Source organism: Melospiza georgiana, chromosome 3 (assembly GCF_028018845.1).
Source record: "Melospiza georgiana isolate bMelGeo1 chromosome 3, bMelGeo1.pri, whole genome shotgun sequence".
In the NCBI taxonomy this organism is placed as follows: Eukaryota; Metazoa; Chordata; class Aves; order Passeriformes; family Passerellidae; genus Melospiza; species Melospiza georgiana.
The window spans coordinates 32,094,016-32,119,715 of NC_080432.1; the positions used below are offsets into that span (position 1 = coordinate 32,094,016).

Consider the following 25,700-nt stretch of genomic DNA (forward strand, 5'->3'; position numbering starts at 1 on the left):
AGTCTGTGCTGATGCCATCAGCCACAGAAATGTCCTCTGGCAGGCTCCATACCCTTGCTGCTGGGGAGTTCTGTTGCTGTTTTGGGCTCGATCTAATGAGGGCATTTGTGGCACCCTCATGCCAGGGTGGCCAGTGACAAACAGCAATTGAATGCTGTAGACAGAGGAGGATGCTCCTGCTCTAAGCCAAGGCCATGGTCCATGCCATTGTGCTGTGGAAAATTAAGGGCAAAAGAGTTTCTTTCCCTTCCTGTGGTGACCCTCAGGCAAACCAGCACAGCAAGCTGCAGTTTGTGTCTCTGCAGCTGGCTCTTTGATTGCTCCTTCCCTCCATTGCCACGCTTATACAGCCCTCTCATCTTCCACAACTCCTCCCTTTCCCTGCCCTCGTCTCCTCCCAGATACGGAGCCAAGCCCAGGCATCATTTCCCCCTGGCTCACAGGCTGGCCGTGCCTGTGAACAGCCTTGGTGTTGCAGGTGCTGTTGGCCCACTCACCTTGGCCTTCCACGGCATTCCTGGCGCACTTTCCTAGGGTTCCTGCCAGGTTCCTCTCCCCGGAATGACCCCAGCTCTTCCTCTGAGTATCTGTGAAGTGTGACCACCTGGCACCTCAATCCCCCTTTGCTGCCTGTGAAATCTGGCTCTGCCTTAGGGCACTGGCACTCCAGTCAGGAGCCAGGAGTTTCCCTTGTCATGCTTGGGAGTTTCCCAGATGTGTTCCCTTAGCCCAGGCTCTCACCAGGCCCTAAATTAGCAGCCCATGTGCATTGCAGCACCACCCCCAAGGTATCTGCTTTTTTCCTATCCTCTTCCAAGGCTTGAGGTAGCAGGTTCCTCCAGGCCGTGGTGGCTCAGAGCACTGTCCTCTCTGGCCAGGCACTTTGGAGCTCTTTGGAGCCACTGTGTCCCTTTGTGCTTACCAGGTCTGCCCTCTGGCTCATTCAGCAAGTGCCAAGCATGGAAGTCCTTGCTTTGCCTAGGACTCAGAATTCAGTCAAACAGATGGTTCCCTGTGACCATAGGCAACTTTACTTCATTCAGGTACGTCAATTGCGGTGTCTGCATGCACAGAGGAGATGAGTGTGGTCAGGACAGAGCAGGATTTTGACCCCGAGGCTGCCTTTGGATCAGCAGGCATTGCCCCAGCAGGAAATGGTTGTGGTGCACTGCAGCCTGCCCTGGACCATGGCTGTCCTGCTGCTCAAGATGTGTTTTGATCAAAGGTCTGCTGGAGGAGTTCCTTCACTCGAGTAAAAAACTCCATCAGAATCTTGATGGGAAATGAGCAGGAGTTAACTTTGCCCAGTGTTGGTAATAGAATTGATTTTAGAGAGGGAGTTGGTCTTGGCCATGGCTTCAGAGAGGTTCGTGGGATGGGAAAATAATGACTCCAGGGGTGTGAAGTAATCAGAAAATGACTACATGCCCGAGATGTTGGAGAGGAACTTCCATCTGGGCTCAGGTTCATGTGGAATAGGATCCAGTCATGGAAGTACTGAGTGGAGATGTAGATTCCAGGACGCCTTGCTCTGGCACAGCCTACTCCCCAGCTGGTGATTCCAATGACCCACCAGTACTTGCTGTTTTTCTCTTGACACATGAGAGGACCACCGCTGTCACCCTGCAGCAGAGCACAGAGGATTAAGGTGATGTTGGTGGCACCTGCCAGCACTGGGGCTGTCTCCTTCTCTCTCACAGCCCCTGCCAGAGCTCTATCCTGGGCAGAGAAAAGCTCTGCTCAGAGGCTGGAGCCTCCAGAAGCTTGGCTGTGAATGGCATGGGTTCATGTAGCGTAGAGCTCTCTCTGTCCTCTCTGCACAGGACTCCTGGATGTGCAGAGGATGGAACTTTGGCACCTGGACCTCTTCACTGCCAAGAGCACTAGCTGGGCTTTCTGGGCTTTCTGTCACAAGGGGAGGCCTGGGCAGGCAGGTGTGGATGGGCAGTGTGTGGGAAGCCCTCACAGCAGTCAGGGGGAGCTGGGGCTGGGAGGGTGACTGAGTGGCCAGGCAAAGCAGGCCCTGGGCTGTGTTGGGGTTGTGCTTCCCTGGCTGCTGTGCTGCTGGGGGCTGAGAGGCTCGTGGCACATTCCTACCTGGCAGGTGTCGATGGCGCCCTGTGTGTAACCAGCACACACATTGTGGGTGTGGACCTTCCCCGTGTACCAGCCAGTGCTGTTGCAGAGCTGGAGATCGATGAGCTGGACCTTGGCCTCCTGGAGGCGATCACTTGATCTTTGAGCTGTGAGCAGAGAAAGGAATAAGCCCCCAGCAGCTCTTTCCCAGTTCTCCTCCCACGGCTTTCTTGTGGGGGATCCATGGCTTGGCTGTGCCTCTGCAGAGGCACTGGAGCTGCTGCCAGCCTTTGGGGAGCAGGCCAGGCCCATGTCTGCAGAGGTGTATGTCCTGCACCCTAACTCCAGCAGCTTTGGCCTCTGCCGTGGGGAAACCCAAACCATCTCCCCAGTGTGTTGAGCTGGCCCAAGAGTCGCTCTTGGGGACTCACCTCTAGGAGCAGTTTCACCCCAGCCAGCCACCCAGCAGTTTTGCAGCTCTGACACTCTCAGTCTGGCATCGGGCACACAGGCCAGCTGGATGTAGGGGCTGCACTTGACAGGATGGTCCAATTCCATCAGGGCAATGTCGTAGCTCATATCATCATGGCTGTAGTACTGGTGTAGCAGCACCTGCTTGACATGGCGCACTTGTGCCCCAGGGCCTGGCTTAGTCAACTGGGTGGCCCCAATCACCACATACACCTTGCTGATTTCCCTAGAAGGCATGGAGAGAGAGCTGAGAGGGAGCAGAGCCATGTGCCAAAGCAGCCCAGCACTCTGCTGTCATGGCAGAGAGGGAGGAGTGCTCTGTCAGGTGTGAGGGCCCTTGCACACCTTAGGCTGGGAGAATGTCAAGCTGGAGGCTGTTAGGAAGCCTTGGCATGAGCCCAGGCTTCTCCTGAGCACTGTGGCAGCCTGGCTGCCTGAGAGGAAAGGGCATGGGAGTAGCAAGCAGGTGGTGCTGCTGGCAGGGCACCTGATGGGGTTGTGGACATGTCCCCATTCCCTGCTCCTCCTTACGTGACCTTATCGAAGCAGTGGGCTGCTGTGAGGACCCACTGTTTGCTGATGAGAGACCCTCCACACAGATGTTTCAGGCGTGGTATCCAGGGGTGCTGGATGCTGACGATCCACGGCCAGGCCCCTGGCTTGGCATCTGAGCCACCCACGACGCGTGTCATGCTGGGGTCATAAGCCACGTTGCCATAGGAATTAGTGGGGTGATAGGCAGATGGCACAGCTCGGAGCCCGCAAGTTCCTCTGCAAGCAGAAAGTCATTTCCATGCTGCTTCATGGCCTGCTGTGGCTCAGGCTGAAGCTCAGCCCTCTGCCCTCCCCACAAGGCCTTGCACGCACAGCAGGCCAGGGAAGGCCATGGGGTGTGTGTCTGTCCGTGCCAGCACCTGGCTGCTGGCAACGAACTGAGGCTTCCCATGGTGGGATCTTGTCCTACTGGTATTTTTACCTCAGATGCTTTTACAGAATATTTTGACCTCAGACCATGGCAGACAGTATGCTGAGAAGGGACACCTGACCAGGCCACAATGGAAACCATGGGGTCATGGGAGTTAGTAGTATGCTTATAGAACCTTCCTATACTTGATCAAGTTTCCAGTTTTCCTTCACCTTTGGTCAAGACCTTTTTCTTATCAGGTCATATCCTGAGTTCACCTTTCTGATTAGACATTGTGCCCCTATACCTGGCTGCATTTTCTGCACCAAAGGGGTCTTTGGAACTCAGCCGCTGTACCTGTGTGACGTTTGTTATTTTTGCTATTAAAGTTTTTTATTTTCCAGGTAGTTCCATTGCTCCCATCCCTTCTTATTCAGCCAGCTCCTCCCACCCAATCCGTGTGGGGGAATCACAATGAACTTCTACGCTCATACCCCATGGCTGCTGGGAAGCTGTGGCCTGGCCACGGGGGACAGGTGGGTCCCCTGCAGGGAAGGCCGCAAGTGTTGCCATGGCTCCTTCCCTGGGTCTAGGCCCACTTACCTGCAGGTGTACTGGCTCTGTGCCAGCCCGGCCACGGTCAGCAGGACGAGGAGGCCGAGCCAATTCATGTCTGCCAGAGGCACGAGTCAACTGCAAGCACTGAGGGCTTGCAGAGCAGCCACAGTGCCCGCAGCAGCTGTGCTGCCCGTGGTGCCCTCGGCCCCGGGGCTGATGTCATGGAAGGGTGGGTTCCATGTTCTGGGCACTGTGGCCCATGGCGTGGACTCCACTGGGGTCAGAGCTGCATCAAATTAGTGAGCCATGGAATGGTTTGTGCTGGAAGGGACCTTGAAGATCACATAGCTCCAACCTGCTATCATGGGCAGGGAGGGATGGCTTGCACTAGACCCATAGTGTGCACAGCCTGGCTCAGAAGCTGTCCTTGGACACTTTGAGGGATGGGGCATTGAAGTACTAAGTCCTGATCAACAGGCCCTGACTAAGGCCAGAACAACAGGCCTTGACCAAGAGTTGGCCTCTGGATGAGTCTTCCAACCAGATGATGTTGATGTTCACTCACTGGCAAAACATGGATTTACCTTTCCATACTTAGAGACTGGACAAGGCCCTATCTTGTTTGGGGGTGTAGGATCACAAGCAACCCCCTGGATTCCACCTGAAGCCCTCCAAGGCCTTGGGGGATTCCCAGTAGGAGACTGAAAAAACATGTTACGGCACTAGAAGTCTTGGTATCTTGTTTACTCAATGTTATAAAAACAGGGACCTCTCACGGGCAGTCAGTAACCTTTCTGCCTGTAGGGGAAGGTACCTGCAGGATTTTCCAGTTGCTGTCAGTGGTTCCCAGTCCTTCACTATGACAGTGGCTTCCACCCAGTTGATGGGCAGGCCGCGATGATGGTCAAGGATTAGGGTAACTTGTGATGTGTCTTTCTTCATCACTGTAGGCAGTTGTTTATAGTAATGATTAGATGCATTGCATAGTTTATCCTTTCACAAGTCTTTGCTAATTATTTGATGTCCTGCTTACTTTTGCAATTCTTTGCAGGTTTGAATTTTATAAATTACATTTATTCCTGAAGTTGGTGTCTGTGTCTTCTGTGCTGACCTTGCCTATATGAAAAACAGGCACCCACAGCTGCTCTGGGAAACCCATGCCAGTATATCAGCAAGAATTCCTCAAATTCTTTACAGTCAAGAATTCCTTCATATGATCTCAGCTGAAGCTAACCTCTGTCACTGTAAAGCCATTGCCCCTTGTCCTACCAGGATCTGCCCTTGTAAGAAGGCTCTCTGCTGCTTTCTTAGGCCCCTCTTCCTGCAGGATGAGGCTGTGCAGTCCCTGGGGCAGGCAGAAGCTGAGGAATCCATTTGGGGCAGGGAGCTAGGTGTGCAGCTGCAGTGCCAGCTGCAGATTGAGCTCTGGCTGGCAGGAGCCTGGGAACAGAGGCTGTGTGCATCCTTCGCATGACAGAGGGCACAGGGACCAGGGCAGGGGAATGGACACTTATTGGAGTTTGGGATTTCTTTTCCTCACCTTTTCATTTCTCTCAGGGAATTTTATCCCATTTGTTGCCTAAGAGATGGGAACAACAGATTCTTAAGAGAGATAAAAGATATAGCCAAGGAGGAGTGGGAAGGGTGCAGTTTGCTACTGTCTCTGAGCAGCGAAGTTCTCTTGGAAGTGTTGAGATACTGTGAGATTTTGGCTGGGGTTGAGAGGCTAGGCTCAGCTCCTCACTCTCTCTCACTCTCAGGGTCGGAGGGGAACTGTTCGGTTTGCTGCTGCTGTGGGGTGAATTTGCTGCCACAGCAGAATTCTGTCCTGTACTGCTTTTCTCCTTTCAGTGGGTAAGCTTCTGCTTGCAAGAGCAGCTGTTGAACTGGGACCTTTCCAATGCCCAACCTCATTGAGAAAGCAATCCTGACTCCTTCCCCTTTCCCAGAGGGCATCTCCCAGCAGCTTGTGGCTGCTGCTTGTGGTAGCCTGGCAGCCAGTGCCCAGCTGTGCTATTTGAAGCCAATGATTTAGGCTTTTTTACTACACATTAACCTGACACTCCGTGCCTGCCAAAACACTGAGCGGTTTCTAGCACGGCTCTGGAATCTTTGCTACACTTTGTCACTCCGGGATGGGGCTGCCTCTGCTGTTCCAGTCTGTTAGTCTGTTTCTCCAAAGTTCCTGCTGCAGTCCATTCAGCTTTCCGAGTGGCACTGAGACCAGCTGCTTCCTGAGAGTTTCCAAAGGAAGCCCCTTCTCCATCTCTTCCGCCATTACCGTGTGGAGCGAGGCGGCGGAGCTCGCGCCACAGCGCCCCCTGCAGCCGTGGGGGAATCATCGCACCCGCCCTGCCTGGCCGGGAGCCACCAGCGCCCCTGCTGGCCGTGACTGGAACTGCACTGAAGGGGAACTTCCTGCGGCCGAGAGAAGGCCGGGACTGGGTTTCTGTTTCTGTCCTGCTTGTTGTTGCTGCTGTTGTTGTTCTTTGTTTGCCTTGTTACACATATTAGTAAAGAACTATTATTCCTGTTCTCATATCTTTGCCTGAAAACCCAGTAATTTCCAAGTTATAATAATTTGTAGGGAAGGGGGTCACATTTTCCATTCCAAAGGAGGTTCTCGCCTTCCTTGGCCAACGCCTGTCCTTTAAACCAGGACAACACTGAGAGCTGCAGTAGGAGCCAGTGGCTCTTTATGGAACGAGACATCTGCAACTCTACTGACAGAACCTCAGGGTAGAATGGGTACAGAAACCTGCTCTTTCTGGGTGAGAGTGGCATTGGTGGTTAATCGAACAGGGCACCTGGCAGCTCACTGAAGCAACCTGTGTCTCTGGAATGGTCACAGAGGGGAGTTTCTTCAGTACTATAGTAGCCCAGATAGGAATGTAGAGGAGTACCTCTGGAGCCTCCCTCCTCCAAATATCCAGCTGCAAGGATTTTCAGGGCAGGAAGAAGACAGAGGAGGAATGTTATAATAATTAGCATTTTCTTGGGCCCAACCAGGTTCTTTGGTCATTTTTAGCAACTGTATCTTCAGCTTCTTTCCTGTGGTCCTTGAAAACATATGCTGAGAAGGGGGTGGGGGGTGGGTGGAGCCCCTCCTTTCCCTCTCTTCTTTTACATTACAACTTTTAACTATTAACTATTTTATTATTCTCAAATATTAATTACTGTATCAATATTGATAACTGTTTCAATTTTTATCAGCACGAATCATACCTATTTATCACAAATCCCTCATTTCTCTTTTTGATCATTATGATTCATGCTGTATTTATAAAGCTGTACCTTGATAACCTTTATATTCTTCAAAATTTTGATTCTCTCGTTTGTCTCCTTTCAGCTTTAAACTTTTCCAGCATTTCTGCTGCTGCCTCTAATTTTTCACACTCTTTTTCAAATTTGGTTAACATTTCTTGGGCTATTTCAATCTCTTTAGGTCCTTTTTCTTTTACCTGGGTCAGTTTGGCTGTTCGGACCATTACAGATTTTTGTATTCCTTTTTCTGGGGGTTCTGAATCTTGAGACATAGTTGTAATCTGCATCCCCTGAATCACTGAATGAATTAACCTAATAAAACACGGAATCATACAAGGCAGAAACAGAAGTCCCAGAACTGAACACAACAACATGAACCCCAACTTTTTCCACCAAACACCTCCAAAGAGGTTATCCCACCAATCTGCCTTTATCCCCATGACCCATCCTGAGCCCATGTTGCTGGGACGTAATATGCTATAATTTGTTCTGCAGGCCATTCATCCTCCCCCCCATTTTTTGGTTCCCTCCTGCTGTTGGAAAGTTGAGACTCAAATCTCTTTTATTCTGCTGCAGGGTTTCATACAGCGGAGTTCCTAACACATTGCTCCTAGACCTTGGTAGAACAAAGAAGGAGGGTTGTATTATTTCCAAGGTACAGGTTCCTCCCCATTTTTGAGGTAACACACTGTATTCTCATTGCTCACAAATCCAATATATCCCATCTGGGGGTTTCCATTTCTTATCAGTTTTTTCCAGTTGTTCTCAATAAGACCTCAGGCTGTCGATGGATTTGTAAGGGTCAGCTCCAGGACTTTTTTACCAGCATAAATTAATCTGTTTACCCCATTCACAATTTATTTCTTTTATTGGTCCCCAATATCCAACACGGTTTTCAGGTCGCCAAATTTTTGAATAATTATCCATATTAACCACCAATGTGGATTTACAAAGAGTATGCCTCTCTACTTTATTAAATTTTCTTCCTTCTCGAGTTATACAAATACTTCCAATTACTTGATGGCTTAAAATCCATCCTTCAGGTCTCTTCAATGTTCCAAAAATTTGGGTCTGATTCCACTTTAAAAATTGCTCTGGAGCTAAGCTCTCACCTTTCCACGGCCATCTTTTAGCCATTTTTAGACCTCCACAAATCCAACATTTGGATTGTCCCAGTTCTGTAGCAATCTCTTGCATCAATCCCCACAAACAGATTCTTATTTGAGGCTGGCAAATCCCAACCTTTGTAGTACTGTTTTAGCTGTTTATACAATTCAGCCAATTCTGTTGACTCTTTTCTCTTGTTCTTTCCTCTATTCCCCTTTGTTTCTTTTTCTTCTTTTATTTTCTCTTTCAATTTTTCTTTTAGTGTCCGATTTCCCATGCATATACTTGGATCATCTCCATTATAATTTCTTTCAAAACAAACAAATCTTTCATATTGAGGGCAAATTTGATCACCATGAGGATAAGGAGCTCGTCCATTACATCCCAAATTTTTCTTTACCCAATACATCTTTCCTTCCTTAATAGAAACATCTATAACACAAACACAGATTCCACCTTGTCCTTAATCCACACAGGTTGATTGCAATAGTGACAAATGTTGAAACTGCCGGGACTTGGGCTTTGCCTTGTTTGCTTTTTCATTGCCAAAACTCTGTTCAGTGTGGCTCTCTGGCTTTGGCCAACCGCCAAGGGTACCAGAATGATCACAGTGAAAATAATCCTCAGGAAATCTACCTTTCTACCTTTCTCAAGGCCCCTTGGGTTGCAACCAAGGGCCGAGATGCCAGTCTTCTCAGTAGCAAAGGTAATATCCCGGGATCTAGTCACTGGTGCTTTTAGTTTCCTTGGTACCCATAGCCCCACAGAGTTTGCTTGTCTCCTTTTAAATGCCATTTCCCAGTTCTGGCTGGTTAAAAAAATATAATTAAAATGAAAAGAACAGGGCAAAAGATTAGGCCGGAATACCATAAACCTGTATTTTCCAAAATTTCAGGGATGTGCCAACCACAATAATATTTTTCTAATTATTTTTTGCTTCAAGGGCAGGGAGTTCATTAAGTCGCCGCCTCCAATAGGCAAACTCGCAGCACCAATGTGCCCCTGGAATGCGCTTATAATGTCATATATAGACTTCTTCTATGTGCAACAACGCAACAACTACCAATTTTGAGACACTCGTCTATACTATTATGAGCTGCTCGTTCTCTTATTTGTACTATAGCCAATATAGCAAGAATCAATTGATCTAAGTTCTCTATTAATCTAACTGCTGCTGGAAGGGTCTCGTCTCCCAGTCTCAAAGGTATCAAAAAAAATCACTAGCAATGTGTTCTATAGTTAGCTGACTAAATACATAACCATAGCAAAGCAAGCAAATCAATTGTCTTTCTTTTTCTTCCCTCTTAGTTACTCTCCACCATGAGTTAAAGCAAAGTTTGCAAACAATACATATCTGTGGATGATACCCTAAACCATGTTTACCGCACTCCCAACCTTTTACTTGTCTCTGAGCTCTTTTAACAACAGGTGTTATCAATCTCAGCTTCTGGAATTGCAGTTCTGTAATCAATGCTAATAATGTTGCTGGTGGGTGATCCTGGAAGAGATCTTCTATCCTTTTAGGCCATTCTCACTGATTCAGAAAGTCTTTTATTCTTTTTCCACCGGCGTTCTTCTGCCTCTGAGCTCAAGGGAATTACGGTCCACAGCCACTCCAGGATGCTTAGTTGCTTCTTAATAAATCAGGGTTAATATAAATCAACTTAAATCCTACCATATTATCACATTCTTGGAATTTCATGTTCCAACAATATTTTAGCTACTGTTTGAACTGTAACCCAAGCTGCTGGAAATGCTTTAACCCATTGAGTTAATTGATCTATTATAATTAACAAATATTTCACCAACCCACTTTAAGCAAGTCTACAAAATCAACCTGGATCTTTTGAAATAACTTGTAGGCTGTTTTGCATCCTCCATAGGGAGGGCTCTTTAACACTCTTTTTATTTACCTTTTAACAGGTGAGACACCCCTGGGTAATTTGCTTTCTAATTTCAAATATCCTCATGCACCCATAAAATTTTAAAAAGTCATCACAAAAGGCTCTTGTTCCCCAGTGTGTCCGTCTATGCAAATTATCTAAAATCTAATGTGCCACTGGTTTTGGCATCATAATCTTGCCATCAAAAAAACCTAATTTTTCCTCCTTAAATGTTGCTCTTAATTTAGCTGTCAGTTCTGCTAGTGGAAAGTGTCTCCTGCTGAATTTCTATTTTTTTTGTAAGCTCATGATTTCAGTATCTCCCTTTCTTAAGGTTGCTCTTTTTGCTTCTTCATCAGCCAAATTATTTCTCTCACTCTAATATTTTCTTTGGGTCCTTTAAAGCTTCAAGTATCTGAATTATCAATTCCCCGTGTATTAACCCTTTCCCTTAAGTGTTTATAAGTCCCCTTTTCCTTCTAAATTTTTCTAAAAGTATGTACTACACTAAAAGCATATTTGGAGTCTGTATAAATAGTCCCTTCTTGCCTTTTTAGTATTAATAATATATGGAATAATGCATAAAATCCACAGGCTTGTGCTGACCAGGAGGGACTAAGGGGACCAGACTCCTTTACCCTAAACTTTTTCCCACTTCACCTGAATGCCAACCCGTGTCATTAATTTCCAGACTATCTTCTTCAGTTAAAGAATAGATTTTAAGTTTTCTTTCACAGGGTTTTATCTGTAAATTTAGGGCTATTATTAGATCTCTGCCTAACAAATTATTCTCGGCCTCTGGTATCAACAATAAATCATTTACTCCAAATTTGTCATCTGTTTCGATTTGCACTCCTTTTATTACAGGAACAGGGAAAGCCTCTCCTGTAATTCCGATTACTGAAACTCGCTCATGACTTATCTCACATCCCTGGGGAAACTTTGTCACTGTAGACCGAGAAACTCCTGTATTGACTAAAAATATAAGTTTTTCGCTCTGAGGACCTACCTTTAGCTCTATTATCAAGGCCTCTTCTGGTTGCATTTCGGTCCTCTTCATTAAACAAAACTCTTGACCTCTCTGATTCCCCTGAGAAGTTTTCTCATCTTGCTGTTTCTTTCTGCAATTTTTTTTGCAGGTGCCCCTTTTTATGACAATAAAAACAGGTGGGTCCCGCACCCTTCAAAATGGGGCAAGAATTTTTTAAGTGTCTTTTCTTGTGGCGGGAAAAATGCACAGTTCTTGTGTTCCTGAAAATAGATCCTGATATCCACTGTTTGTTTTTCCCTGCAGATTTTTCTGTATTCAAAGCTGCCTGCATTTCTTGAACTGCTGCCACCAAAATTCTGGCATCTGCTTTCTGCTTTTTCTCATTTCTCTTTACAAACACCCTTTGTGTTTCTCTCAGTAACTCTTGAAGTCCCCTGTCCTGCCAGTCTTCTAATTTTTCCAGCTTTTTCCTGATGTCACTGCAAGATCCGGTCACAAACCGAATTTTTAACAAAACCTGCCCTACTGCAGTATCAGTATCTATACCTGAACATAATTGCAAGTCTCTTTTTAATCTTTTTAACCATTCTGCCGGCGACTCATTTTTTTTTTCTGATGCTCACTCAAAACTTTTTCTATATTATGTCCTTTAGGCACTGCCCTCTGAATTTCTTGATTTTCTTCCCTTCGGGATTCCCATTCATCCCAAAACCGTATTATCATCCCCAGTGGGCTGTCCTGAGAAATGCTCCCCCCCTGAGAACCCCCCTCACGGTTCCCAGATACCTCAAACCACTGCGAATTTTTCCTACAATCCGCAGCCCCTGGGTCAAAGAACTTACTTTTTCCCTGACCCATTTCTGGCGGCAACAAACTAAGAAATCCCCGGTACCAGGACAGTCTTAGTTTCCCACACTCACCTCGTGGCTCAACTTCCTCACTTATTACTCTGTCACACTGCCTTTTCAATCTACCTGTTCCACTCCTATCTCTCCCTCTGCAATCTATTTGCTCCACTCCTATCTCTCCCTCTTTCTCAATCTATTAGCCCTGTCCTCTCACCATCTAATCACATACTGAATTGCCTGCTACCAACCCCTCCGAGGAAACTGAACCTATTCATTCACTCTCTCAGTCTCCCTACTGAGTCAATCCCTCCTGCCCAAGGACCTTCCCACAGGTGCCTGGACCAGGGATCCCCTCCTTCCCCCTGGGTCAAACCCTCCCGGGGTCCCCACTCACTCACTTTTCTTTCTCTTCCCTCCTTTTCCGGCCGGTCTCCTCACGGAGAACGCGAAAACGCGGTACTGGGAGGTCCCATTTGCTTCGGGGGTTCGGGAGTGCCCAGCCCCTGTTTCAGACACTTCACACACACTCACACATGCATACAGCCGCCCCCCGACCCAAAACCTTGTGATACTCACAGCCTCCTTTTCTCACGAGGGTCTTTGTGCACAAAGCAGTTTTCTATGGGTACTCTCTCTCCCATAAGCCGGCACTCTGATGGGAGCCTCTCCTGCACACTTCCAATAACTAATTTGCTTATGTGTTATTGTAAAAAGAACTCTCTTTTCCCAAGGGAGAGTGGTCTAGCCTTGGGACCACTTAAAAGTCTGGTGGGGACCTCCTTCCCAGAAGCTATCCACCTCCCTGGAGTTAAGAGTCCCAGGTTTCGGCACCAAAATTGTTATGTTTGCCCAATTATCCCATCAAAAAAAATGCCAAACAATATTTAAGGTAGCAACAATTTTAATTGAATAGTTTAGAAAATATATAAATAAGGGTCAATTTGGTTCAAATAATAGTGCATAAGCAAGAGATACCGCGCGGTACGGAGGGCAGAGTTCAATGACCCTTGCCACTTCACGTACAAGCTTGCCAAGTGAAAATCACCCCTTATATGCCATGTGTCAATACCATCTCCTCCTATTTTCGGTTCGTCACTTTTCTGTCTCTGCCCTCATTACCACCTTTACCACGCATGCGCCACCACTCGGTTTGGTGGTCGCACAAGTCTTTGGGGTCGTCACTGATGAGGGCCCTGTAGTCTTCTTCATTGTCCTTTAATTTACCTTTGGGATACACATGCGCAACAAGCCAGTACAATGTAAGCCAAGACGAACATATCACTGCATCTACATATCAAGGCAATAAGTCCCTTCTAATTAGCATTTTCTTGGACCCAACCAGGTTCTTTGGTCATTTTTAGCAACTGTATCTTCAGCTTCTTTCCTGTGGTCCTTGAAAACATATGCTGAGAAGGGGGGGGGGGGGGGTGGGTGGAGCCCATCCTTTCCGTCCCTTCTTTGACATTACAACTTTTAACTATTAACTATTTTATTATTCTCAAATATTAATTACTGTATCAATATTGATAACTGTTTCAATTTTTATCAGCACGAATCATACCTATTTATCACAAAGCTTTTGGAGACAGGGAAAGGGAGAGCCTTGTTTCCCTTGTGCCACACAGTGGGTGCTAGAGCACACACAGAAGGGGGTGGAAGTTCCTTCTTGGTGTTATAGAAAGATAATGAGATAATTGGTTCTTGCAGTTAAGGAATAAATCTTGTGTGAATATTAAGAAAAGCTTTCTTGATGTATATAGATGTCCTCTGTTCTCCCCATAGTTCCCTTTTCCACCCCTTCCCCCCCCCCCCCCCCCCGTATTATTACCATCAGACAGCCAGGATCGTCTTAGACAAGTAGAAAAAGGTGTGCACATGTGTCCCTTATCTGGGGCAGCTGGGAATGGAAAAACTTCTTGCTAAGGGGATGTGGCATGATAACAACTGACCTCCAACCAAGTTACAAGAAAGCAGTCTCTACCAATAAATGGCAAAGAAGAGCTGACTGACAGACTTTGGGAGGTGCCAGGGTTGGCTGAGGCAACCCCTCAAGAGTATAAAAGACTGAGCATCCATCTTGAAGAGGAACTATGTGGGAGGCAGCCATGAAGGTGGTTCCCAGCACTGCAACATTTTCCTTATTTAGTCCTTTTGTTGTATTTTTGTTAAGGTTTAATAAACCTCTTAAAATTTTTAAAGTGAGCCACTATCTCTCGCATACAGAAAGGGGTTTCACATGCCTTGAAGTGTTTGATATGATGGGAAATTTCCCTGGTTTAGGTGAGAAGATGCCCGTGGCTGAGGTTGCACAGAACTGGGAGAAATTGTTTGGGCAGCCAAATTTTGCCAAGACAGTGCAATAAGGTTGTTCCAGGATGGTTTGGCAACTGTAAGCTGATCTGCTTACTGGACAGGGTAATGGCCATCCTCAACTCTGAGTGACACTCTTGAACTCAGTGTCTTTAGTGAGCAGGCATCTTCTGACATCAGGAAATATTTGAAGAAGTTTATGCCAGGGTGGCAGGCACCAGTACAGATGTGGGGTGGTTGTTCTGAAACAGAGTGAAAATTTAACAGGATAAAGATCTATTTTGGATTTAGGTGAAATGTGCTGTTTTGAATTATTTAGTTTGTAGCTTGCTTGCATAGATGGAAGATGTTGTTTAGTCTGTTAACCCTGTGCTGTGCTTAAGACTGCCTGTTCCTGTAAAAAGCCTGTGCTCACAAAGCTGTCTCAGCCAAGGAAAAAGAATGTGAATTTCCAAGCTGGAAGAAAGATAAGGGGGTGCCCCTTGAACTTTGAAACAAAGATGAGAGCCAAAGCTGAAGATGGAGGAGATGAACAGGATGACCCGGAGTTCTTTCTGTACAAGGACTGATGAAAAATACTAGCTGCAAGTGTAACACGAAACCAGTAAAACGAATATGCATGAAAATATTGTGAAACTCTACGCATACGTACAAATAAGGGGGGTAAAAAAAAAGGTTTGGAATTCTCAGGGGTGTGCATATCCTTTAGGGGGAACGATCCAGCCCTGCAATAAACACACATGCTTTACAACTTTTACAAGTTGTGCAGTAAGATTTTTTCCCGCAAATCATTTTGGCGAGCTAGCCAGAAGACTGTCTCTGTCCTCACAGGGACGGAGGGGGGATGGACCTCCTCGGTGCGCGCCGGGATTTTCCGAGAGGAGCTCTGCTCTGTCTCGGCTTGCCTCCTGTGGGGACAGTGAATGACCTGCTGGCATGTGGATAAACGGCATGTGTGTCAAAGGGCCACAGGGGAGAGAGAGATAGGGCTGCTGGTGGGTTGCTCAGAGACGTCTGAGTGCACAGCCTTGTCCCTGTGCTTGCAGGCAGCCATCGGCTGAGAGCACGGTTCGTGGCAGAGGTCCCCTAATTGGCAGAGTGACTGGGGGGATTGGGGATGGGTTCGTTTTCAATAAAGCCACCTCTAGTGACTCTGGCGGTGAGTTGAGTGAACCCGAACTTTGTGTGCTTGTGGTGTCCAGACATTTTGGTTAATGTTAATGTGTTTGTAATTGTGTGAGTGCTTGGTGTATGAGAAAGTGAGTGAGTGTACCATGGCATGTGGGGGGAAGTTCTACCTGTGTCTGAAGCAGCCGGGTGAGGCCTAGGGCACCGGCTGGGGCAGGCTGTGAGGGCAGGGAGCACCCTGCGGAGAAGTGGAACAAGTGGAGAAATGTGGGTGGGGACATTTATTGTGTTTAAAGGTGGTGATTTGTGTAGACTGTGCACATTTTAACTGTGGCTAGACGAACTCAGGGGGTTCCTCTGCCCCAGTGGCTTGGACTTGATCCCTGGGAGTTTGTGAATCCAGTAAATCAGTGGATCCAGTTAATAATTTTACTGTGTGCTGTTATTTTGATTGTGTCCAGACTGTATGGAGACCAGAAGAAGCTGATGTGGGCAGATGCTGAAGTGTTGTATGCTGTATTGTGTTGAGAAAAGTGGGCACTTTGAGAGATACCCCCTTTCCCAGTGAGTTTGTGTGGTTCTTTCCCCTGCATTGTGGTAAATTGATTCTTGGGATTGTATGGTTGTGTTTCTGGAGATTTTAGGATTTTGTTTGCAACAAATGTAGCATTTTACGCAGAAAAACTACAGTATGGCGATTTATGTTTAACTGTGGTAAAACGAATTAAAGAAATTCCAGGATTTCCCCTCCCACAGAAACTTAAGCTCTGACTCTTGTGAATTTGAGATACTTTGAGATACGGGGGTGGGGGGCAGGGGGGAGGGTCTGTGTTTGTGGGCATGTCAGAGTTTTTGCGGTAACAGGCACAGCCTTTTGTAAGGCAGCACAGTGAGTGTCAGTGGAAACAATGCTTTACTTGAAGATTGCATTGTGCGGGAAGAGAACTGGAAAAGACTGAGATTTTGTAAAGCAGAGTTTAGGTGGAGGAGACCAAGACAGGCACTTTGTCATTTGTGTTATTCTAAGGAAACAAAGGCTACTCAGAGATCTATAAGAATTTTAGTAGCAACCGGCCACAAGAAGCAAAGAAGTAATAGGGTGTTTGAATTATTAGAAAAGAAAGTTTCAAGTAATTTAAGAAACCCACCAAAAATAATTAAAGCTGAGTGTACTCAGCCTATTTGCATACCCCAAGACTTTGGATTATGGCAAAAAGTTTAGATGGAGTAGAAAGATGGGGACTAAGAAAATGGAATTTTTAGTAGACATGGGGGCAACATACTCAGTGTTAAATAAAGCCTTGATGCCTATAACAGATGATTGTGTTATGATAAGGGGGCAACTGGCCAATCTGAAAAAGCATACTTTGCAAACCACCAAAATATTCATACGTTTTAGATATGCCCAACTCTCCAAAGGCCCTTTTAGGTAGGGATTTGTTGGAGCAGCTGGAAGCAAAGATCACATTTAAAGATGGGGAGATTATTTTGGAGGCAAAGAATCAACAATATGTAGACATACTAAGCTTAATTTTAACAATTAGTGAAACTGAAATGGAAAATAAGGATGAAATTAACAAGAAAATAATGCATCTGGAGTTTCCTGGGGCATGGGCCTCTAACATACCAAGGAGGGCAGAGAATGCACCTCCTTGTGCAAGTTAAGGAAAACAACCAGTTAGGGTCAGGCAGTAAAAGCCTTCTTCTGCATCCAGTGGTGGCAAACCTATACACCTTGCTAACATGTTTGACACCTGAACTAACCTGGTTTACCATTTTAGATCTGAAATATGCCTCCTTTTGCCTCCCTATCCATGAAGCCAGCCAGAAAATTTTTGCATTCAAATGGAAAAGCCCTAAAAGCGGGTGCAAAACCCAGTTCACATGGACAGTGTTGCCTCAAGGCCCTCAAGGCTTCAAAAACTCCCCCACTCTGTTTGGGGAACAACTAGCAAAAGATCTAGAGTCCTGGGAAGCTCCACAGGAAGAAGGAAGGCTATTGCAGTATGTGGATGAACTTCTAGTGGCCACTCAGACGAGGGAAGCATGTGTGGCCTGGACAGTAAGGCTTTTGAATTTCCTAGGACTCCAAGGATACAGAGGATCAAAGAAAAAGGCACAGGTTGTGAAACAGAAAGTTATCTACCTGGGGTACGAGGTGAGTGCTGGGCAACGGACTCTAGGGCAGACTCGCAAGGAAGCCATAAGCCAAACCCCGAATCACCAGACAATAAAGGAACTCCGAACCTTCTTAGGCATGGCAGGGTGGTGCCGGCTCTGGGTTTATAATTCTGGACTGCTCATCAGACCTCTCCATGCTCTTATTGCCAATGTTTACAGAGATCTCCAGTGGACAAAGGAAGCCACATGAGCCTTTTACCAGCTAAAGAGTGCCCCCATGTCAGCTCTAGCTTTGGGACTTCCAGATGTAAGTAAACCATTCTTTCTTTTTTCCCATGAAAAACAGGGACTTGCTCTGGCAATATTGGCTCAGCACTTGGGTCCACATGGAAGGGAAGTTGCTTACTTTTCCAAGCAACTAGATGCAACAGCCAAAGGATGGCCAAGTTTCCTCAGAGCTGTAGCAGCAGTTGTGCTGAATATTCAAGAGGCATGCAAGTTTACCCTGGGACAGAAAATGACTGTGCTAGTGTCCCGCACAGTGTCCGCAGCACTGGAAGTAAAGGCGGCCACTGGCTTTCACCACAGAGATTCCTGAAACAGCAGGCCATCATGGTAGAGCAAGATGATGTAGAGATAGTGGTGATTTATATTGTCAACCCAGCTTCTTTTCTCAGTGGAAATCAAGGCGAAGCAGTGCACCACAATTGCCTGGAGACTACTGAAGCTACCTACTCCAGCCGCCCAGAGTTAAAGGACACTCCTTGGGACAGTGCAGAGACCTGGTTCACTGACGGGAGTAGCTACGTTGCCAGTGGAAAGTGGCATGCTGGATATGCAGTCACTACCTGCAGAGAGGTAATAGAATCCAGACCCTTACCAACAGGCACCTCTGCGCAGAAGGCCAAGATAATTGCACTGACCTGAGCCTTGGAAATGGCAAAAGGAAAGAGAATAAACATCTATACAGACTTGAGGTATGCATTTGGAGTTGTGCAGACTCATGGAGCCATCTGGAGAGAGAGGGGACTGCTGACCTCACAAGGAAGGAACATCAAACATGTGCAAGAGATAATCCAGCTGCTGGAACCAGTTCAGCTGCCTGAAAGGTAGCAATTATGCATATTAAGGCACACCAGAGAATGAGCTTAGAATTGGAGGTAGGAAATGAGCTGGCGGATAGAGAGTCAAAGGAAGCAGCGAGAGGTGAGGTAATTATTGAAGGAGGTCTAATTCCAGATGGACAAATTTCCCTTGAAGGTAAGCCAGAATACAATAAGAAAGGCAGAAAACTAATCAAAGATCAAAAAGGGACATGCAACCAAGAGAGGTGGGCCACCATTGAAGGGGAAGTGGTAATCCCTTCCTATTTGTTGTGGTCTGTCGCAGACATTTTTTCATAGAAATCTTTTCTTTGGGATTTGTTCATCTTCTGGGAAGCTGAGGCCCCAGAAGAAGAATGTCAACAATTGTTATCGACTGGTGTGGAATGTAACAGGTGCAGAGGTGATTGGGCTTCTGTGAGTGTTTGGATTTGCTGACCACTCACAGAAAGAGTTTGTCCTTGCTTTCTGCTGGACACAGAACTTTGTTATTCATTCTTTTACTTTCTATTCTTAGCTTAGCAGGCTCTGCAACATCTCTCCTTATTCTTTTTCATATAGTTATAATGTATTATATATCATACATAATATATCATATATCAATAAATCCAGCCTTCTGATCATCAACCAAGATTCTCGTCCACTTCTTCCTTCACCCCTGAAGACCTCATCAGGTTGCTGTAATAGTGGTCACTAGTAAGGGAGGAGCACCAGAAAACACTCTGGGGAGTAGAAGCCCTGAACACCTATTTGATTGAAAGAATTGTTGCCAGGAATTTATGTGCCACTATTGCTCAAGTGACCTGACAGTGAGATCTTTGCCTCCAGACTAACCCCAAGAACACCCCAAGACCAAAACTTGCTCAGATTGGGAGGGGCCATGGACCTGGACAGCAGTGGCACATGGACTTTTCAGAACTCCCAAGGAAAGAGGGGTATTGGTATTTATTAGTATTGACAGATACATTTTCATGGTGGCCAGAAGCATTCCCCACCAGAACTATCAAGGCTCAAGAGGTGACCAGGGTATTATTACAAGAAATAATACCACACACTTCAGAGTTCCAGCCACAATATCCTCAGACAGAGGATCACATTTCATTTCCTGGATAGTGCAACAGATTAGTAGCCACCTGGGCACAGATTGGGAACTTCATACTCCATACCATCCCCAATCGAGCAGCCATGTGGAGAAAATGAATCATTTTAATCTACCCTGGCCCCAAGCTCTTCCACTGGCACTGATATGAATTTGAACTAAAACTAGAGCCAAAGAAAGACTGAGTGTCCCTTTGAAATGCTTTATGGAATTCCATATGGAATACAAAAGGGGATGTCCACCCCACACTGGGGAGGTAACATTAGCCAACTATATGGTGCCTTAAGTAAACAGCTCAGAGAAATTGAAAAACGTGTGGCTGGAACTTGGAGCAGGGAGCTAGATGGACCAGTACATAAAATGCAGCCTGGGGATGATGTCTATGTTAAGTCTCTTACAGAGAAGACTTTGTACCACAGTGGGAAGGACCATTCCAGGTGCTTCCCACCACCTTCACCGCAGTCAAGATTGAGGAGCAGAATGCCTAGATCCACCACTCTCAAGTGAAGAACGCCCCAGAAGCCCCTTGGAAAGTTACATCAGGAGACAATGAACTAAGACTACAACTTACTTGGGCAAAATGAGTATATTGCGGCCGGGGGTAATGTAATTTCATTTACAGAATTGTTTTGTGTATAATTGTAATTGGAGTTTGGGATTAGAGAGTACTTCTATCCAAAGCGATGCTGAATGGCCTTGGTCCCAGGCTTTTAATCAGTCTACTGGATCCATGGCAGAACCTTCTGAGATAAAAGATTTAAGCCTATCCACTGTAGTAATCCTTGGGAATCAGATATATGAGGAGCAGGAGTGGCAGGAACGGGAACTGTGGACACTTCAAGGGATCAGAGGAGAAGAAATCAGGGCAGGATGCCGGGTGGTCCGTGGGACCACTCATGAGAGACCAAATCAAATTAGTGTTTCAGCCTCTCCTGTATACAGGCACCGGGAGGTTTGGGATAGCCCAAGTAAATCAGACTGTTTGTGTAATTTCACATTAATACAGCCTGTAGAAGTGATTTGTCCTTGGGCTCATGATGCTATCGGGCTCTCATTTAAGTTTAAAATAGATGCTATACCTTTTGCAACGGCAAGACCTCATACAACCAAAAGTATATGAAATAGGCCCATACGTTGTGAGGAATACGGGTCAACAGCAATTGTTATTCAATCCAGAGTGGTCTCTCAAATGTCTTGAATTGCCAATGCAAATTAACATCTCAGAAATCCAACTAGCCTGCTCCTCTTTCCTAAGGAAATCCCTTGAGGGCTGGACAACGTAGTTCCAGAGACAAGTACACCTCAGGAGCAGAGTAAGAAGGGACCTAACTGGGATAATAGGGACAGGATTGTTTTAAATGCAATTGATTCAGAAATACTGATGAATAAACTGGCCACTGCAGCAGGTGGTCTAGCAAAATTGAAGCAGCTTTTACAGTCATCTCTATTGGCGTTAGGAACTAGCCAGTGGCAGATTTCAAAAGTACTGCCAAAGTGGGAAAAGGCCAGGGACCAAGACCACAAGTTAATAGTAGAAGCCCCTAGTATAGTTCAAGATAATGTGTCTTTCGCTTTCAGTTGTGTACAAGCACAGTTATGGATGTAGGCAACAGATTCCTGATTGTACAGGAAAGGGGTGAAGGTGATTTTCCAGCTGAAATTAGAAAGATTGTCTGGGGTAATGTGATTGATTTTGAAAATAATTCCTGGTGGACTATGATAAATTTTACCTATGATCCTGCTTCTAATGTGGCCACTGCCTTTATGCTTACTACACATAAGGCCACTGTTTATGTTATCCACCCCATCACTGCACTAGGATTAAATAATTAAAAAATGGTACTCCACCCCTCAGAACATAGGGTGTGGGCACAAAAGGTGAATGAAAAGTGGCTAACAGTAAACTTAGAATCTTGTGCTGCTAGGGAACAACTAGGATTAATTTGTGAAAGCAATACTATTATTGCTCAAGATGGAATGTTGACAATGAACAAAGTATTTGCCATTTTGAGATCCATCCAGTTATCTTGACTTCACCTGAAAAAGACAGGTGACAACTGCCTTCAACAAGCCTACCCCCATGGCATTCCAGGATCCTTTACCATTCCCCCCCCTCCCCACCAAACACTATCAAAGTGTGATTGAAAAGGGCAAAAATTTTACTGCAAATTTGTACAGTTTGTAGATGATTTGTTAATTAACAAGTTGAGATAAGAAAGTTCTTTCCCTTCCTGTGGTGACCCTCAGGCAAACCAGCACAGCAAGCTGCAGTTTGTGTCTCTGCAGCTGGCTCTTTGATTGCTCCTTCCCTCCATTGCCACGCTTATACAGCCCTCTCATCTTCCACAACTCCTCCCTTTCCCTGCCCTCGTCTCCTCCCAGATATGGAGCCAAGCCCAGGCATCATTTCCCCCTGGCTCACAGGCTGGCCATGCCTGTGAACAGCCTTGGTGTTGCAGGTGCTGTTGGCCCACTCACCTTGGCCTTCCACGGCATTCCTGGTGCACTTTCCTAGGGTTCCTGCCAGGTTCCTCTCCCCAGAATGACCCCAGCTCTTCCTCTGAGTATCTGTGAAGTGTGACCACCTGGCACCTCAATCCCCCTTTGCTGCCTGTGAAATCTGGCTCTGCCTTAGGGCACTGGCACTCCAGTCAGGAGCCAGGAGTTTCCCTTGTCATGCTTGGGAGTTTCCCAGATGTGTTCCTTTAGCCCAGGCTCTCACCAGGCCCTAAATTAGCAGCCCATGTGCATTGCAGCACCACCCCCAAGGTATTTGCTTTTTTCCTATCCTCTTCCAAGGCTTGTGGTAGCAGGTTCCTCCAGGCCGTGGTGGCTCAGAGCACTGTCCTCTCTTGCCAGGCACTTTGGAGCTCTTTGGAGCCCCTGTGTCCCTTTGTGCCCCCAGGCTTGTTGTGCAGGTGCTGAGCATGGCACTTCTTGTCTTACCCAGGAGTTGGAATTGCACTGAAAAGATGGTTCCCTGTGACCAAAGGTAATTTTATTTCAACAAGTAAATCAACTCCAGTGTGTGTGTGTGTGCACACAGGAGATGAGTGTGGTCAGGACAGAGCAGGGTTTTGACCCCGAGGCTGCCTTTGCATCAGCAGGCATTGCCCCAGCAGGAAATGGTTGTGGTGCCCTGCAGCCTGCCCTGGATCCTGCCTGCTTCTGCTGCTCAAGGAGCACTTTTAACTGCGTTTAGCTGCATATTGTAATCAATCCAGTTATAGAAGTGCTGAACGGAGGTGTAGACTCCAGGCTGCTTTGGTCTGGCACAGCCTTTTCCCCAGCTGGTGATTCCAATGACCCACCAGTAGGCAGCGTTGTTGTCCTGGCACATGAGAGGACCACCGCTGTCACCCTGCAGCAGAGCACAGAGGATTAAGGTGATGTTGGTGGCACCTGCCAGCACTGGGGCTGTCTCCTTCTCTCTCACAGCCCCTGCCAGAGCTCTATCCTGGGCAGAGAAAAGCTCTGCTCAGAGGCTGGAGCCTCCAGAAGCTTGGCTGTGAATGGCATGGGTTCATGTAGGGTAGGGCTCTCTCTGTCCTCTCTGCACAGGACTCCTGGATGTGCAGAGGATGGAACTTTGGCACCTGGACCTCTTCACTGCCAAGAGCACTAGCTGGGCTTTCTGGGCTTTCTGTCACAAGGGGAGGCCTGGGCAGGCAGGTGTGGATGGGCAGTGTGTGGGAAGCCCCCACAGCAGTCAGGGGGAGCTGGGGCTGGGAGGGTGACTGAGTGGCCAGGCAAAGCAGGCCCTGGGCTGTGTTGGGGTTGTGCTTCCCTGGCTGCTGGTGCTGCCGGGGGCTGAGTGGCTCATGCTGTGTTCCTACCTTGCAGGAATCAATGGTGCCCTCTGGGTAACCAGCACACAAGTTGTAGGAATAGACTCCTCCTGGGTACCAGTCACTGCTGTTGCAGAGCTGGAGATCGATGAGCTGGACCTTGGCCTGCTGAAGGTGAGCAGGTTGATCTACACCTGTGAGCAGAGAAAGGAATAAGCCCCCAGCAGCTCCATGCTGGTTCTTCTTCTCTGTCAGGCAAATCCCTTCCCCTAGGGGCACCCCTTCTCTGCAGGGATTTATGTTCTGCTGTGGGGAAGCCCAAAACCTATCTCCAGTGTGCTGAGTGGGCCCAGAAGTCACTCTTGGAACTCACTTCTTGCAGTAGTGGCCCCCCAGCCAGCAACCCAGCAGTTTCTCAGCTCTGAGACTCTTAGGGTGGGTTCAGCCAGACAGGCCAGCTGGACGTAGGCACTGCACAGGACAGGACGTTCCAATTGAATCAGCGCAATGTCGTAGCTCATGTCTTTACGCTTGTAGTCGCGGTGCATCACCACCTTCTTGACACTGCGCACTTGTGCCCCAGGGCCTAGCTGATACAAGTTGGTGGCGCCAATCACCACATACAGCAGGCTGAAGTTACTGGAATGGAGATGGAGAGAGAGATGAGAGGGAGTCACAGCAGCCCAGCAGTTGCTAGACCTCGGCTTGGAAAGGCACAGAGGGAGCAACGCTCTGTCAGGTGTGAGTGCCCTCGCACATCTTAGGCTGGGGGAATGTCAAGCTGGAGGCTGTTAGGAAGCTTTGGCACGAGCCCAGGCTTCTCCTGAGCACTCTGGCAGCCTGGCTGCCTGAGAGGAAAGGGGATGAGAGTAGCAGGTGGTGCTGCTGGCAGGGCACCTGCTGGTGTTGTGGAGATGTCCCCATTCCCTGCCCCTTCTTACTCAAATTTATCGAAGCAGTGGGCTGCTGTGAGGACCCAATCTCCAGTGATGAGGGAACCTCCACACCAATGTTTTGTGCCTGGTACCCATGGGTGCTGGATGCTGACGAGCCAGGGCCATTCTGCTACTGCGGAACCAGCACCACCCACGATGCGTGTCATGCCGTAGTCATAAGCCACATTGCCGTAGGAATAAGCCACAGGTCGGTACCCACAGCTCCCTCTGCAAGCAGAAAGTCATTTCCATGCTGCTTCATGGCCTGCTGTGGCTCAGGCTGAAGCTCAGCCCTCTGCCCTCCCCACAAGGCCTTGCACGCACAGCAGGCCAGGGAAGGCCATGGGGTGTGTGTCTGTCCGTGCCAGCACCTGGCTGCTGGCAAGGAACTGAGGCTTCCCATGGTGGGTGGGAAGCTGTGGCCTGGCCATAGGGGACAGGTGGGTCCCCTGCAGGGAAGGCCGCAAGTGTTGCCATGGCTCCTTCCCTGGGCCTGGGCCCACTTACCCGCAGGTGTACTGGCTCTGTGCCAGCCCAGCCATGGTGAGCAGGACGAGGAGGCCGAGCCAATTCATGTCTGCCAGAGGCACGAGTCAGCTGCAAGCACTGAGAGCTCCGTGCAGCAGCACAGTCACAGCCACAGTGCCCGCAGCAGCTGTGCTGCCCGTGGTGCCCTTGGTCCTGGCGCTGATGTCACAGATGGGTGGGTTCCATGTTCTGGGCACTGTGGCCCATGGCGTGGGCCCCACTGGGGTCAGAGCTGCATCAAATTAGTGAGCCATGGAATAGTTTGTGCTGGAAGGGACCTTGAAGATCACATAGCTCCAACCTGCTATCATGGGCAGGGAGGGATGGCTTGCACTAGACCCATAGTGTGCACAGCCTGGCTCAGAAGCTGTCCTTGGACACTTTGAGGGATGGGGCATTGAAGTACTAAGTCCTGATCAACAGGCCCTGACTAAGGCCAGAACAACAGGCCTTGACCCTTGACCAAGAGTTGGCCTCTGGATGAGTCTTCCAACCAGATGATGTTGATGTTCACTCACTGGCAAAACATGGATTTACCTTTCCATACTTAGAGACTGGATAAGGCCCTATCTTGTTTGGGGGTGTA

At 47.6% G+C, this 25,700-nt stretch overlaps 2 protein-coding genes across 2 annotated transcripts; both read right to left on the reverse strand.

Annotated features, from left to right (window-relative positions):
- Positions 1-1,203: 1,203 nt before the first annotated feature.
- Positions 1,204-4,122, reverse strand: LOC131081760 (acrosin-like). Its single transcript, XM_058021060.1, has 5 exons — positions 4,055-4,122; positions 3,079-3,318; positions 2,508-2,773; positions 2,098-2,243; positions 1,204-1,623 (listed from the first exon to the last, which is right to left on the reverse strand). The coding sequence occupies exons 1-5, from the start codon at positions 4,120-4,122 to the stop codon at positions 1,204-1,206; spliced, it is 1,140 nt and encodes a 379-aa protein (XP_057877043.1).
- Positions 4,123-22,839: 18,717 nt separating this feature from the next.
- On the reverse strand, positions 22,840-25,161 carry LOC131081744 (acrosin-like). The gene is made up of 5 exons (XM_058021021.1): positions 25,094-25,161; positions 24,593-24,814; positions 24,025-24,290; positions 23,700-23,845; positions 22,840-23,224 (listed from the first exon to the last, which is right to left on the reverse strand). Exons 1-5 carry the CDS (start codon positions 25,159-25,161, stop codon positions 23,039-23,041), a joined length of 888 nt encoding a protein of 295 aa, XP_057877004.1. The 3' UTR covers positions 22,840-23,038.
- Positions 25,162-25,700: the final 539 nt, after the last annotated feature.

Coding starts and splice junctions, on each gene's coding strand:
- LOC131081744 (XM_058021021.1), bottom strand. CDS start 25,161: ATGAATTGGCTCGGCCTCCTCGTCCTGCTCACCATGGCTGGGCTGGCA. Junction 24,815..25,093: donor CAGAGCCAGTACACCTGCGG/GTAAGTGGGCCC, acceptor TTCTGCTTGCAG/AGGGAGCTGTGGGTACCGAC. Junction 23,225..23,699: donor GCACCATTGATTCCTGCAAG/GTAGGAACACAG, acceptor GCTCTGCTGCAG/GGTGACAGCGGTGGTCCTCT.
- LOC131081760 (XM_058021060.1), bottom strand. CDS start 4,122: ATGAATTGGCTCGGCCTCCTCGTCCTGCTGACCGTGGCCGGGCTGGCA. Junction 2,774..3,078: donor CACTGCTTCGATAAGGTCAC/GTAAGGAGGAGC, acceptor CATGCCTTCTAG/GGAAATCAGCAAGGTGTATG. Junction 2,244..2,507: donor GGGTGAAACTGCTCCTAGAG/GTGAGTCCCCAA, acceptor CTCTGCTCACAG/CTCAAAGATCAAGTGATCGC.